Source organism: Botryllus schlosseri, chromosome 16 (genome assembly GCF_051294905.1).
Source record: "Botryllus schlosseri isolate E-star chromosome 16, Bs_hap1, whole genome shotgun sequence".
In the NCBI taxonomy this organism is placed as follows: domain Eukaryota; kingdom Metazoa; phylum Chordata; class Ascidiacea; order Stolidobranchia; family Styelidae; genus Botryllus; species Botryllus schlosseri.
The window spans coordinates 10,509,918-10,523,197 of record NC_137251.1 but is presented as its reverse complement, the minus strand read 5'-3'; the positions used below and the strand labels follow the sequence as shown (position 1 = coordinate 10,523,197).

At 40.5% G+C, this 13,280-nt stretch overlaps 1 protein-coding gene across 5 annotated transcripts in view; it reads right to left on the bottom strand.

Moving 5' to 3' along the window:
- LOC145459097 (secretory phospholipase A2 receptor-like) overlaps positions 1-13,280 on the bottom strand; it is a 58,966-nt gene that overhangs the window by 11,470 nt on the left and 34,216 nt on the right. For 4 of the 5 annotated variants that reach the window (XM_080337697.1, XM_080337693.1, XM_080337695.1 and 1 more), the window contains 12 exons: positions 11,657-11,774; positions 11,357-11,484; positions 11,196-11,295; positions 10,556-10,685; positions 10,021-10,065; positions 9,782-9,963; positions 8,939-9,107; positions 8,221-8,336; positions 7,551-7,692; positions 1,112-1,257; positions 825-933; positions 627-764 (listed from right to left, as the gene is read on the bottom strand). In XM_080337697.1, the coding sequence (XP_080193823.1) occupies positions 627-764; positions 825-933; positions 1,112-1,257; positions 7,551-7,692; positions 8,221-8,336; positions 8,939-9,107; positions 9,782-9,963; positions 10,021-10,065; positions 10,556-10,685; positions 11,196-11,295; positions 11,357-11,484; positions 11,657-11,774 (1,523 nt within the window). Of the gene's footprint in view, positions 1-626; positions 765-824; positions 934-1,111; positions 1,258-7,550; positions 7,693-8,220; positions 8,337-8,938; positions 9,108-9,781; positions 9,964-10,020; positions 10,066-10,548; positions 10,686-11,195; positions 11,296-11,356; positions 11,485-11,656; positions 11,775-13,280 lie in introns of all 5 variants that reach the window. The other variant, XM_080337694.1, reaches the window with a different exon arrangement.

Below are 13,280 nucleotides of genomic sequence, written 5' to 3'. Positions count from 1 at the left end.
GAATAGGACGTTATCTATTTTTGTCCCGCCGCATATACACCGACTCATGATATACACACACAATCTGTGCATACCATGAGTGCATGATGTACATATGGCACCAGACAAGGAAGGTGCAGCTATAGCATATTGTAAGGCTTCCCAAGTTTTGCAACACCCCTCCATGCAATCCCGGAAAAGTTGAGATATAAGAACAAGAGATATGTCACATTTCACCATAGCGGTTTACATTCGAAATCACCACTATTCTCGTCATCTTGATCGGAAGTACACGAACCATTCAAGTTCTTAAAATCAGCTACAACAGAAGTTTTCTTGTAGTTTTGTACCCTCAATCAGTTGTTTGAGGTCAGAAGTGATCAAGGCTGTCACAATTTCACACTATTTGACTCGGTACGAGTGAAAGAAGAAAGAATGCAGTCGTAGTTTTAAAGGTAAAGGTTAAGCGGTTAGGTTGCGAAGTTATGTATCACAGAGTGATTCAGAAGTGCCTCGGACCCGGCCATATACGCATAGTAATCTATCGATTACAGAAATGGATTGAGAAAACTAAGCACGATCACCAGTCCACAGAACTGAATTCAATAAACTAATACAGCTCATCTCAGGTTGTAACACGCTCTCACCAAATTGAGTTCCATCCGCGCGGCACTTATCTCTCGCGTCTGACCAAGACAGCTGCTCCGCAGCATCCGAATAGAGTTTGTAACATCCAGTGTCCCACCGTGTATAGCCGGACGGGCACCCGGTTGTATCGGGATCGGCTGTAAGGCGTGTGACATTCGTTGTGTCGTTTAAATTAGAGAAAAGTGTGAGATAGTTACGTTCCGAGTATTGAGCATCTCGCCAGACGTTGCAAAAGAATGGACGTACGTCATCGCAACTTTGGTCGTTCCACCTTCCCGATGTGTACATTTCGACACACTCTTCGGTCTGTGTTAAATTACATGTATCGAGTGATATTATTATTACACAATTATAATCGCTGTTGACAGGAATAATCAAAATTAACTACCATAAGGCAACGATTCAACGATTTTGCACTATGGAAAGCATTATAAAGTCTTGCAGTAGATCTATTCATATCTCTCATAGAGGTAAGGCGCAGTACCCCTTGATCGTTGGGTTCATTCGTAGCCCAGTTAGTATAAGTAACGTCTTCGTTGTCTGACCACAAAAAGACCCGGTTGCTCCCGATTGTGCTGAGACCAATCCACGCGCTGGTGTGAAGCTGATACATCTGCGACGACAGGAACGCTGAAAAAAACAACTTTTTAAAGTGACATGGAAGAATCAAGTTTTGAACTGGGGGTCAGCAATTATTTGCCTTCGCGGGCCAAATGGTAAGTAGAAATACGTTAGCAGGCCAGGTGAAAATTTTTAGCTGTATTGTCCAGCGTATTTTAATTTTATTTCTAAATTACATTGGTAATAAACGCTGCTCGGGGCATATGTGTTGATGTTAGGTAATGAGAAAGTGGCGGTTAATTAAAAATATATATTTTCCGTCATGATTCGAAACAATGTTAAACATGATACATTTTTAACTCTCTTTAAACCCATATACACGTTCTTCTATTAAAATACTAAAACAATGGCTCTCAAACTTTTTTTGACACGCCTCCCTTTATGATAGTGAAAAATTTCACGCCCCCCCCCTATCAAGATATCACAACATTTTAAAAAGAGCAACCAGAATGCTAGAAATCCTGACGGATAGTTCGATGGCATGGAAGGTTATGGCTGTTGATGACAAAATTCTGTAATATCAAAGTCGGACAATACAGAGAGCAATAACGGTACTACAGGTTACTACTACTAACGGCTGGGAGTAAATCGCAATCTACTGCAACTGCACGGAATTGTATATGGGAAAGTAAAAAGCTTGTCTTGTTCGTTGCATTCCGAGCAGTGTGCAGCTCAAATAGCCTTGATTTTTAGCAAAGTTTGCAGCTTTTTCTGAAATTCACCCTCCCTTGACCGAGTGTTTCGTGATTTGTCATAATTAAAATCCTTAATCTCGGCGACATGCTCGGCAAAACCTAAAAGGACGGGTTTACCCCAAATCCAGCATACAAATATTTAGCGCTCTAAACCTTCTTTGAATTGCAGCTTTCGGCTTTCTCTTTTTGACATGCCCGTTCATCCTTTATGGGTGATAGATATGACTTGTTTTATGAATTAGGGATTTGGAAACGTCTCACCTAACAATTTGAAACACGTACCATATACGTTACGTGACAATGGCAACAAAGACGGTTTGACCTAAACCATATGGAAATACTGATTTCTCGTGAATTTCATTTTTGCTAATACTTTGCCATATCGTCTTTATTTTGAAATCTGGATTTCGCATGCGAGGTACGTAGGCAGCGTAATCGAGTCATAATTTCGGAAATCTGACTTTGGTGGGAGTGTTTTTGATTAACGGATTTCCCGAATCTCTTTTTCATAGTTTATAGTACCTGCGTTTACTCCCAGCCCCCACCCAATTACCAAATTTGTAGTTAGCGCCCTTTTCAAGGTACGTAAATGTACTTTCAAGACTTGTAGAACACACTAACCATATAGAAAGTTCAAGCACACATATTTGAAATTATGTATATGTAGAAGTGTATATGTATAGAAATGTTCACATATGAGTTTTTGAGATCTATAAAACACCCTGATAAGTTCAAAGTTTGTAATCAAGATTCAATTGACATCAGATTGTATATAAAGGTCAGGCACGGAGAGGGGATGCAACTTACATATATATATAAGTGTACATAAATAAGTTTTTGATATTTATAGAACACACCGATTCATTCAAAGTTGGCGTTTGCGATTCTGCAATAATTATCTTGTGACGTAGCGCAAACGGTGATATATTATTCATTCGGCTCAAATTCCAGAGGTTAGTACAGTATGACCAACGGCAAGTGTGGGTAACTTCTTTAGTCGGCGGGTGCGGTGTTTTATGTATCCGTTACGTGTCTGCCTTTGTCTCATTTCCGTTTGTAATTATTTAGACCAGGGGATCTCAAAGGGTGGGCCACAGGAGCATTTGAGGTGGGCCACAAAGCTATTTAGAAAATTTTAGAAATAATGTAAGTTTAGTTATATTTGTTATGTTAAACGCTAAAAATATATTCGAAGAGACTCTTTGGGGTACAGAACTTTAATATACATTTTAATAATATATTCATAATAAAATATATTAAAACCCGAAGCTTTTCGAGCTGACACTTTTCAAGGGCAATCGTCAGCATATGGAGGATTTCAAAAACATGCATCTAGCTACATTGGAAACAACCAATTATGACGTCATAGAAACAAACAACATGAAATACAGGCAAACCGCGAGCGCAGCTAGTGGCCAATTTTTAGATTCACTAAAAATTCCTTCTGCTGACACAAGCGCGGTCGGTGGATTTTAATATAAGTCGATTCCAGTGCAGACAGATGGAAATTAGTGCGGCCTCTGCCTAATATAGAAAATCTTTCATCGCGATAGTTTTTAGCGCAAGTTGCATTCTCAGCCAAATGCTTGCCGTGCTAGCCATGGCCTGATTACGTTCTAGTAATCGCAGATCAGTTAAAGCTGCGTCTTCGCGAGAGTCCAATGTGCGTGATCTAATAACGCTAGGAACATGTTGTTTGATGCGTTCCTGCAAGCGCTGAGTTGTTCTTCCCACGTACCGACAATCACAGTGGCACTTGAAATCATAGACTATATTGCTTTGTTGAGAAGCAGGAAGAACATCTTTGCGTGCCATCTTTGCGTGCCATAAAAGCATTGCGACAAAATCCAGACATTCACATTAGCAAACCGGATAAGGGCTCTGGGGTTGTAATCCTAAACAAACGGGATTACATACTCAAAATGGAAGCAATCTTGGGTGACGAATCAAAATTCAAGACACTTGGTCCCGCTGCGGAATTCGATAACATCGCCAAGATCGAAAGACGGATACAGCGCCGACTATTCAGCCTCAAGAAAAACGGCTCAATAACACCTGAGGTCTACGCCTCCATCAGACCGGTCGGGGCACAAAGGCCACGTATGTACGGACTGCCAAAAACTCATAAAACCAAGTGCCCGTTCGACCAATTCTTTCTATGGTTGGATCGGCGCAGCACAAGCTCGCGAAGTGGCTTATCTGTATTTTGGAACCAGTGCGTTCCATGTATGATTCGCATTGCGTCGCTGATTCGTTTACATTCGCGCACGAGATGAAAACCACCGACCTTCCAAACTCGAATATGTTTCTCGGTTCATATGATATCGTTAGCCTCTTCACGAACGTGCCGCTGAAGGAGACCATTGATATCTGTGTGGACGCGCTATATGGTGGAGGTGATTTAGCACCACCTTCCTTCTCGCGTAAAGTGTTCGTTGAACTTCTTAATACGGCTACTTGCTCTGTTGAGTTTAGTTTTAACGATACCATCTACATGCAAACCGACAGCGTAGCTATGGGTAGCCCTCTTGGCCCGATTTTAGCCAATATATTTGTGGGATTCCATGAAAACAGACTTTTCGCGGCAGATGAAACCAAGCATCCATTCATGTACCGTCGCTATGTCGACGACACCTTCGTTATCTGTCAAGATGAGACGGAGTTCGATGACTTCTTTGATAACTTGAATTCTCTACATTCGTCTTTAAAATTCACATTTGAAAAAGAGCGTGCTAACTCGCTACCATTCTTAGACGTTCTAGTGGAAAAACGGGGTACTAGCTTTGTCACATCGATTTACCGGAAGCCAACGTTTACAGGGCATTATATACGCTGGAATTCTTTTAGCCCGAATCGCCGTAAACTAAATTTGATTGGCACGTTGGTGCACAGAGCCTTGATGATTTGTTCGGATGAAAAATTAAACGCGGAGCTAGAATATATCCGCAAAATTCTAATCGGTAACGGGTACCCCGAACACATCATCAAGAGTTCTGTTGACAGAAAACTCAGGAATTTCAATCCGAACAAATCACAAAACACGAACACACGGTCTGAGGAAAATGTATATATACATTTACCATGGCTGGGCCCCATCTCTTCCCGGTTTGAAAAGCAATTGATTTCTGCTGTAAATCGCTGTTACGATAATGTAAAAACTAATGTTGTGTTTACCACCAAACAAATGCTTCCTGCAACGCGCAAAGATGTTCTTCCTGCTTCTCAACAAAGCAATATAGTCTATGATTTCAAGTACCACTGTGATTGTCGGTACGTGGGAAGAACAACTCAGCGCTTGCAGGAACGCATCAAACAACATGTTCCTAGCGTTATTAGATCACGCACATTGGACTCTCGCGAAGACGCAGCTTTAACTGATCTGCGATTACTAGAACGTAATCAGGCCATGGCTATGAACTCTGCCATCGGCAAGCGTTTGGCTGAGAATGCAACTTGCGCTAAAAACTATCGCAATGAAAGATTTTCTATATTAGGCAGAGGCCGCACTAATTTCCATCTGTCTGCACTGGAATCGACTTATATTAAAATCCACCGACCGCGCTTGTGTCAGCAGAAGGAATTTTTAGTGAATCTAAAAATTGGCCACTAGCTGCGCTCGCGGTTTGCCTGTATTTCATGTTGTTTGTTTCTATGACGTCATAATTGGTTGTTTGCAATGTAGCTAGATGCATGTTTTTGAAATCCTCCATATGCTGACGATTGCCCTTGAAAAGTGTCAGCTCGAAAAGCTTTGGGTTTTAATATATTTTATTATGAATATATTATTAAAATGTATATAAAAATATATTCATAAACCTCTTCATCCGATTCTAATGAGACGCAGTGGCACATGGAGTCATTATGTACATGTAGAAAACAGGAGCGACAAACGGCGACTTTTTCCGATGGTTATGACAACCTACGGCTAACAGCAACTAAAATAATTTCGAGTATATAATAAGTGGAAGGTAATGCTGAAGTAACCAAGTACTCCGGCAGGGTCATATGTCGTATGCCGTTAAAAGGGGTGTGCATTAAACTGGGAATGAAGTGTAATTGATGTATAGATTTACAGTACTTCGGCAGGTCCTAATATTGTAAGATAAAAATAGCCATAATTGCAAATTATTAGCAACTTCTGGTGAAGGTATACTGCACCACCGCAACGAATCGTAATGGATTGAAGATTTATAGCGGAGCGCATTAATCTTTGGAGTAGGTTTAAAATGTCCGGCCTGTAAATCATTGTACATAATGTAATAAGAGTCACATGAATTGATTGTATCATTGGATTGAATATTCTGACATTGCAACTTCAGTTGGTTTGTTACAAGACATACAATGTACATTGTACAGCATGCATATTAAAAAACTATTTCTCCACTTCTCTGAAGTACTCCATTCATTAATGAATTGTTTGAAGCTGGCCCAGAATGATTATATTATTCCCCACGATAGTTGAACTAAAACCCCAATCACACAGTGGATGCCACGAGTTGATCATTGTGTTTCGCGACGTGAATGGAGCAGTGGACGGTCATAATATACACAGGAGATGTAGCCTATGATCTACCAGGGCCGTAACTGCCGCACCCAAACCCCAAATTGGGGGAGCTCGAAGGGGCTCAAGATTATTTCGTTGGTTGTTTGTTGGAGGATATTTATTCAACCTAAAAATTTTCGTTGCGCTTTGCGGGATTTCATGTTCCGAGAAGTCTAGATTTAATTATCATCAGTAAATTAGGAGTAAAATGCGCATATGTTGGAGAAATAGGCATATCGGCGCCGTCGATTAACACGCATTTAACGGGATTATGACTCTTAAATAAGAGGTGGGCCACAGCACATTTTCTAACTGGAAAATGGGCCACGGCCAAGAAAGGGCTGAGAACCCCTGATTTAGACCGTATGTCATTCAGTTGGTTGATTATTCTGGTGTAGGGTGTTTCTACAGTAGCATGTGTTTCCTGATTTACTTGTATTTCAACATTTTCATTCTTTCTGGCATAGTATATTCCACTTTTAGTTGATAAAAGCCTAGTAAACCGTTCGTATATCAGTGGGTTTTCCTTGGAAGGACAGCGGGGCCTGATATGGGAATATGAAGTACTTTACGGGCCCGGATTTCTGAATGGATACATTTATCGTGTCTTTCTTTACCTATACATTACCTACTCCTTTTTTACTTTACCTATACCTTTACCTATGCGTTAAATGCTAACTACAACTTCAGAAACAGCATTCAATAAATCGAATTCAAGTTGTCAATAAGCCCCTTAACTCTGTCTGCACGCCAAATGCAGTAGGAACCTTTATAGTAGGAACTCGAGAATAACTTATTATTCACTGCAGTTTGACGCAGTGAGCAACTAGTGAGGGAATACGGCAGACTGTGGCCGCGGAATGCATCATCATGCAAGTGCGGAAACTGTGTGCGGTCCCTGTAAAATCCTGTTGCGGGCCGCATTATGCTCGACTCCTAAGCTACAGGAACTACAACTCCCCTCGACATGATCGCAGAAATACGTCAAACCACAAAAACGGCACTGCGCGACGTTACCTTACAAGTTATGAAGCTAGTTACCGAGTATAAAAAGATTGACGTACCGTTGTAGTACTGATTGGGGACCGACGCTAAAAATCCACCCTGTTCGTTACAATAAGACTCCGAATCGCGCCACGTTCTCCTCATGGACGTGTCGGTCCAGCCAACTGCCAAGAAACACTTGCTTCCATACAACATCCAGCCCTGGTATTACGTCAAAAGTCACGTTAACGTGGCAGGGAAATTGATCAATTGGCGCAGAAGATTGGGAAATTGCCGCAATTTTAGCTACGTTGATTCCATATAAATATACATCGATAAAATCGAAAAGCATCCGACAGATCAATTTGAGAGAGATTTTATTGATTCGTCAACGATCATAACAAACAAACCTGAGGACCAGTGTTTAAAATAATAATACCAAAAACAAAAAGACGTGAACAATAATATTGGTGGGCAGGATATCAGTATAACGGTACAGACTGGTGCCTGCCATGCGATCCCAAGATCTTCATGTCAAGCCAGAACACAGGAGATTGTAAGCAAATATGGACACAACTACAACCTCGCATCAACTAGTTACGATAGCATATAAACACATTTGATGACTTGATGCCACCTAGCTCATAACTTCAAAAATGCAACGGCAAATTGAGAATCCATGTATTTTCTTATGAGCGCTTCTCTTACGAGTACTTCAGAGGACATTCTAGCAATCGGAAAATGTCTTACGTTAGGACATCCCCCGGGAACTGGCGGGGTCGGATCTACCGGGCCGGGGGGCGATCCTATCAGTTTCTTGCAGATGTACCCGTGAGTTCGTCCGCAGTTATCATCATTCCACAAACCTGTGGGATGGCAAAAACGCAGCGTGAAACATCTGTACCAACATCGTTTTTGCAGAATCAAGAAAACTGTAGAACTGAGAAAATTTGATTCTGACATTCTGACAAAATATATCTACTAGACAAGTATCTTTGTTGATTACAACCTATCTTTTAATCCACGGACGCGCTTATGATATATATATATATTATATCATATCATAAACGTTGGTATGTATGTACACTGTATAGACTTACTGTATAAAATATGTAATGCTAACGATGAATATTCTCCTATACCCATGCAGTGGTATTCTTATTTTTTCATAAGTATATTCTGTCCAATCTAGTATTATGGCAAATTTCTGGTTAGATTCCGTTACCGCAGACGTGCTACAATTCCTGAAATTACGTCTGATCCATTTTTACTCATATCCTAAACGAAATATTAGATTGTGTTCTTGGAATATTTAGTCAAAATGGTTGCTCTATATGTGTATGTGTATATTCATGGGTTTAATACATATGTGTATGTAATTGGCTACGGTTTGTATCTGTCTGTCTATCTATCTTGGGATAAATCACCATTGGACTACACCTTTCATGCGATACAAATTAGATCTTACCCAAAAGATTATTCATTTGCACGCACGACTCCTGTCCGTTATAATCGTTGGGTTCACCAAGATACCAATTGGTGAATATCAGCACAGTTCCGTCGACCCACTCATAATAGCCGTTGAGTCCATTTTGTACGAGACCAATCCAGAATGACGCTTGGTCAATCTTCGAGGTCTAATAGCAAACGAATTGTGCTTTGCATTTGAAAGTTGCAATCCAACAAGGGCGACTCGACCACACAATCAAAAATAAAATAATGAGGGTAGCCCGGGCTGTGGAATCGGAGTTTCGTTGAATTTACTCTCGCTAAAGTCAGAATCTGGAAAACGCACACTGGTTGGAGTCAAATTTGATAAAATGCTCCGACATGACCGGACAAAATGTTCTATGTTACGAAAAATCGGTGCAGTTACAGAGCTGATGAAGTTTTTCACGTAGGAGGTCTTTCACAAGCTCAATTTAGTTATGGCAGCCCATTTTACATTTTCAAAATAAAATAAAATAGGTCGATATGCTTCATAAGAATGATAACCGCAAACGTAACAAGCGTATAATTGTCACATAGATTTACACTGACATTGAAATTCTATGAAGGCAATATTCGGAGTCTAAATAGGTACCGGTATATTGAAAATGTCTGGAGTGAGCCGGTGGCCAAGTGTATCAACTCCACAGCCGTGAGGAAGGCAACTCCAATAACAAAAAGCAATGATTGATTTTCAACATATATATTCTGAGGTAATATATTTTACTTTTCTGAAATTTCACTGAACTGTCAATTTTTTCTGAACGTAAGTAGAAAATCCATCAACTGAACATACACAGCTCATTCTAACAAATTAACTCACCAATCCGATCAAAAAGGCCTGCTCGTCTTGAGAATGTATCGACAGCAGATCGCCGCCTAATTCTTTACACTTCTGACTGGCGGTGTAATAGCCAACCAATTCCGTAGAGAAAGAGTAGCAGTATTTCTGTTGGCCTCCTGGCGTGTAAGCAAACCATTGCGAGTCAGTTCCACATTCGTAAGCTTTTATCAAAACATCAGGTCATGAAAATTATTGAAAATCATAATTTAAGTGCTTACCTGGTTGGGGAGCTGGTGGCGTCACCGGTGGTAACAGAGTGGTTCCTGTTGGAGGAGAAAATATTTTTTAATCTATTCATCTCTGCCTCTGTCCGAATCAGCAGCTAACGCCTGACAATGTGAGCTCATTCAAGGCAAAGCTTTTAAAAAGCCTATATATTCCTGAAAATATTTGCTTCCTTGCCGGGTTGATACTGTGCGGAGCCTCCATATTTTCAAGTCCAAGAGGACGTGAGCAGAGAATATCTTGATCGACTGCCTTTAATTATCCGAAATACACAGTTGGGCACATTGACTATATTCATCTGGAGATATCCAGTCTCCAAATGCTTGATCATGTCCCCTCTCATTCTGTATTGTGGGTATTCCTTTTCAAGTAATTAATGGATGTTTGAACACATAATAAGCATGACTTTTAGTGCAAGTCTAATTAATGTCAGCCCAACGGATCATGTCAATCGATATATACTCATGAACGAACGTGCCGGGCTGAGAAAACAATTGCGACAGTCAGAATTACTCAAATAGAACTCGCCTCGTAATATTTTACAAATCCAATTCTGGACGGAATCACAGTTCATATCGTTCCAGCCAGCGCTGCCATCCGGGAAATTCGCTTCCGCGCAATTCTCCAAGCCGTTGTGGTTGTTAGGCTCACTCGTTTTCTGCAGAGCATAAAATGGCATGAGACACGATCGCAATAGATCGAGACATACAAACTTCACTCTCCCCTGATGTGGAAAAATCTAATCTCAAGCACGGGATTCCACGTTTACCATGCAGTAGGCTACAGCAATATTGGAATAGTTTTGAAAAATTTGAAATATCATTTCAATCCACTGCTTCTATTAGAAAGAACAATAACACTTGGAGAGCCCAATTTAAAACTCATGAGTTTCAAAATTATAAATGCAAAGAAAAACAGAATAATTATGCCTGGAAAACAGCAAGACTGGGGTTGTTGCCAGATTAAATTAAAATAATTGGCATAGAAAACCTGGTAGGAGCATTTAAAATAAACAAACGCAAACTTCATAACGGTAAATTAGCAATTGTTGAATGAAATTGATTCGCCGAATAACAGAGACCAGTTATACATGAAACAAAAGTCCGAGGTTGTATAGGTCAGGCAATTCGATGTTGTATTCAGCTTTAAGCCGACCGAAATGTCTCACCCAGTTTGTATATGTAAGAGGAGACCCGTCCGACCAGCTATATGTGCTACCGTCCACACCCTTCAAGCCAATCCAGAAGTAGTCGTTTCCGCTTGTGTGCCTGAAAAATCGTCGCAAGAATGAGATGCTACGATATTCCGTTGCGGCATTCGGGTACTCACTTCACTTTTGAAGCAATGATCTCTTCCTCCTGATAGCTGTGCATGCTTGCTAATTCTGCGCCTTGCGATTTGCAGTATATGTCAGCGTCGGCCCAACTGAGCCGAGAGGTAGCAGGCACTTCGTTAATCTATAACGAAAATTACGACGTGGTGTTAGCCATAATTTTATAGTTTTGACTCGAGTCCAGTCGATTCATTTTCAATTCACTACCGATTCAAGTCCGAGTCCAAGTCAGCGAGCAAAGGGTCGAGTCCGAGTCAGTTAATTACTTTACTGCCTTTGAGAAATAGCGTATGTACCTGATAGCAATAGCTTGACTTCGTCTCTCCGTCCCAACCATACGGACAGTCGCCATTCGGCGAGGCTGTTGTAGGTAGCGGGGCATTCGTGTAGCCGACACGGGGCTTTTCGCAAATCCTTTCGAAAAGATTAAGCTCGGTAGATGATTATAGAAAAAGCGTCCGTTCATTCATTACTTGTGAATAACTGCAAAGCAGCTTAAATATTAAGAGAGCAGGCCTTACACTTCAAGTTTTCGATGGTCATGATCGCAACAACATAATCAACCTCCACACCGAACAAATATCATTACCGATTTTGGAAGATGCAGATAATAATGAGACATAAAAAATTCCAACAACCTTTATTACATAGCACCATTGAAAAGACGGATTGGGATCAGACATGGGGTGATTACTTCATGAATGTAATCGATTGCGATTACGATTACTTCAGAATGACGCGATTACGATTACCGCAAAATCAGGAAGTAGTCGATTACGATTACATTGGAAAAGTAATCACGATTACTCACGATTACATTTATTTTGCATTTTAGAAGTTATGTTGGAAGACAATATTTGGATTGCGCTGAAAAGGCCTAATGAGATAACAAACTTCCTTTAAAAAAGATGCGTCATTTGCTTGTTACGTCATCATATACCCATTGCCTCTTTTTATACAGGACGATTTATCGCACCCAACAATTTGCATTCTTGCCAGGTCCATGACTGCCGCACCCCAAATTTCCCAATAGGGTGGGGAGCGAGCTCGAAGGGGACTCAAGAGTATTTCGTAAACCAACATAAATTATAGAGTATTCTCGAGAGATTTAATTAAATTGGAAATCCTCTCTAGATAAGCTTGATTTTGAAATGCATACCTCTCCCCCTCAACAAAAAAAGCATACATAATTTACAGTAGGCTTGTATTTAAAACAAATGGTTGTTTAAAACATATTGTTTAAAACATGTTTTAAACAGTGTTTTAAACAAAGGCTTAAAAACAAAAACTTTTTTAAAGTTGTAAAATTATGCCATAATTGTGTAAATGTTTTCCACAATTACCACCCGATTTAGCCGACGTACATCGATATGGGATGGTTGGAACCCCTCAAAATAGTCGGTTCAACAGTTATAGTACAGATATTTTGTCAAAGGAGCTATATTTACCCTATATTTTCAATTGTCAATGTCAATCCACATTCGTGACGTCATGGCTTAAAAAAAAAAAACATGTTTTAAACAAGGGCCTTGTTGTAAACATGGTCGCTTTAAATTTAGTTTTGTTTTGTTTGTTTGTTTTGGGGTATTCATGGTGTTTGTCGACTACTATGGTCATTTACACCAGGCCGATATTATTCTTATTTTCCGTAACTGCCGACTTAGAGCACGGCCCACTTCTAGGCTTTTTGTAAGACACCGCTGACGCGGATGAGGTAGCGAGGAGGAGCCTAGGTAAACCTCCAACACTTAGGTGTCGGAATTCGGAAGTCAACCTCGGTCGGACTCGAACCCGCACCCATTGGTGTTGCAGCCGCGGATTATACCACTGCGCTATCACGCCACCCTATTTTTGTTTTAAATGCAACCCTAATTTATAGCAATAGGCATATAGGTTCCAGTCAATACCGTGCCTCGACAC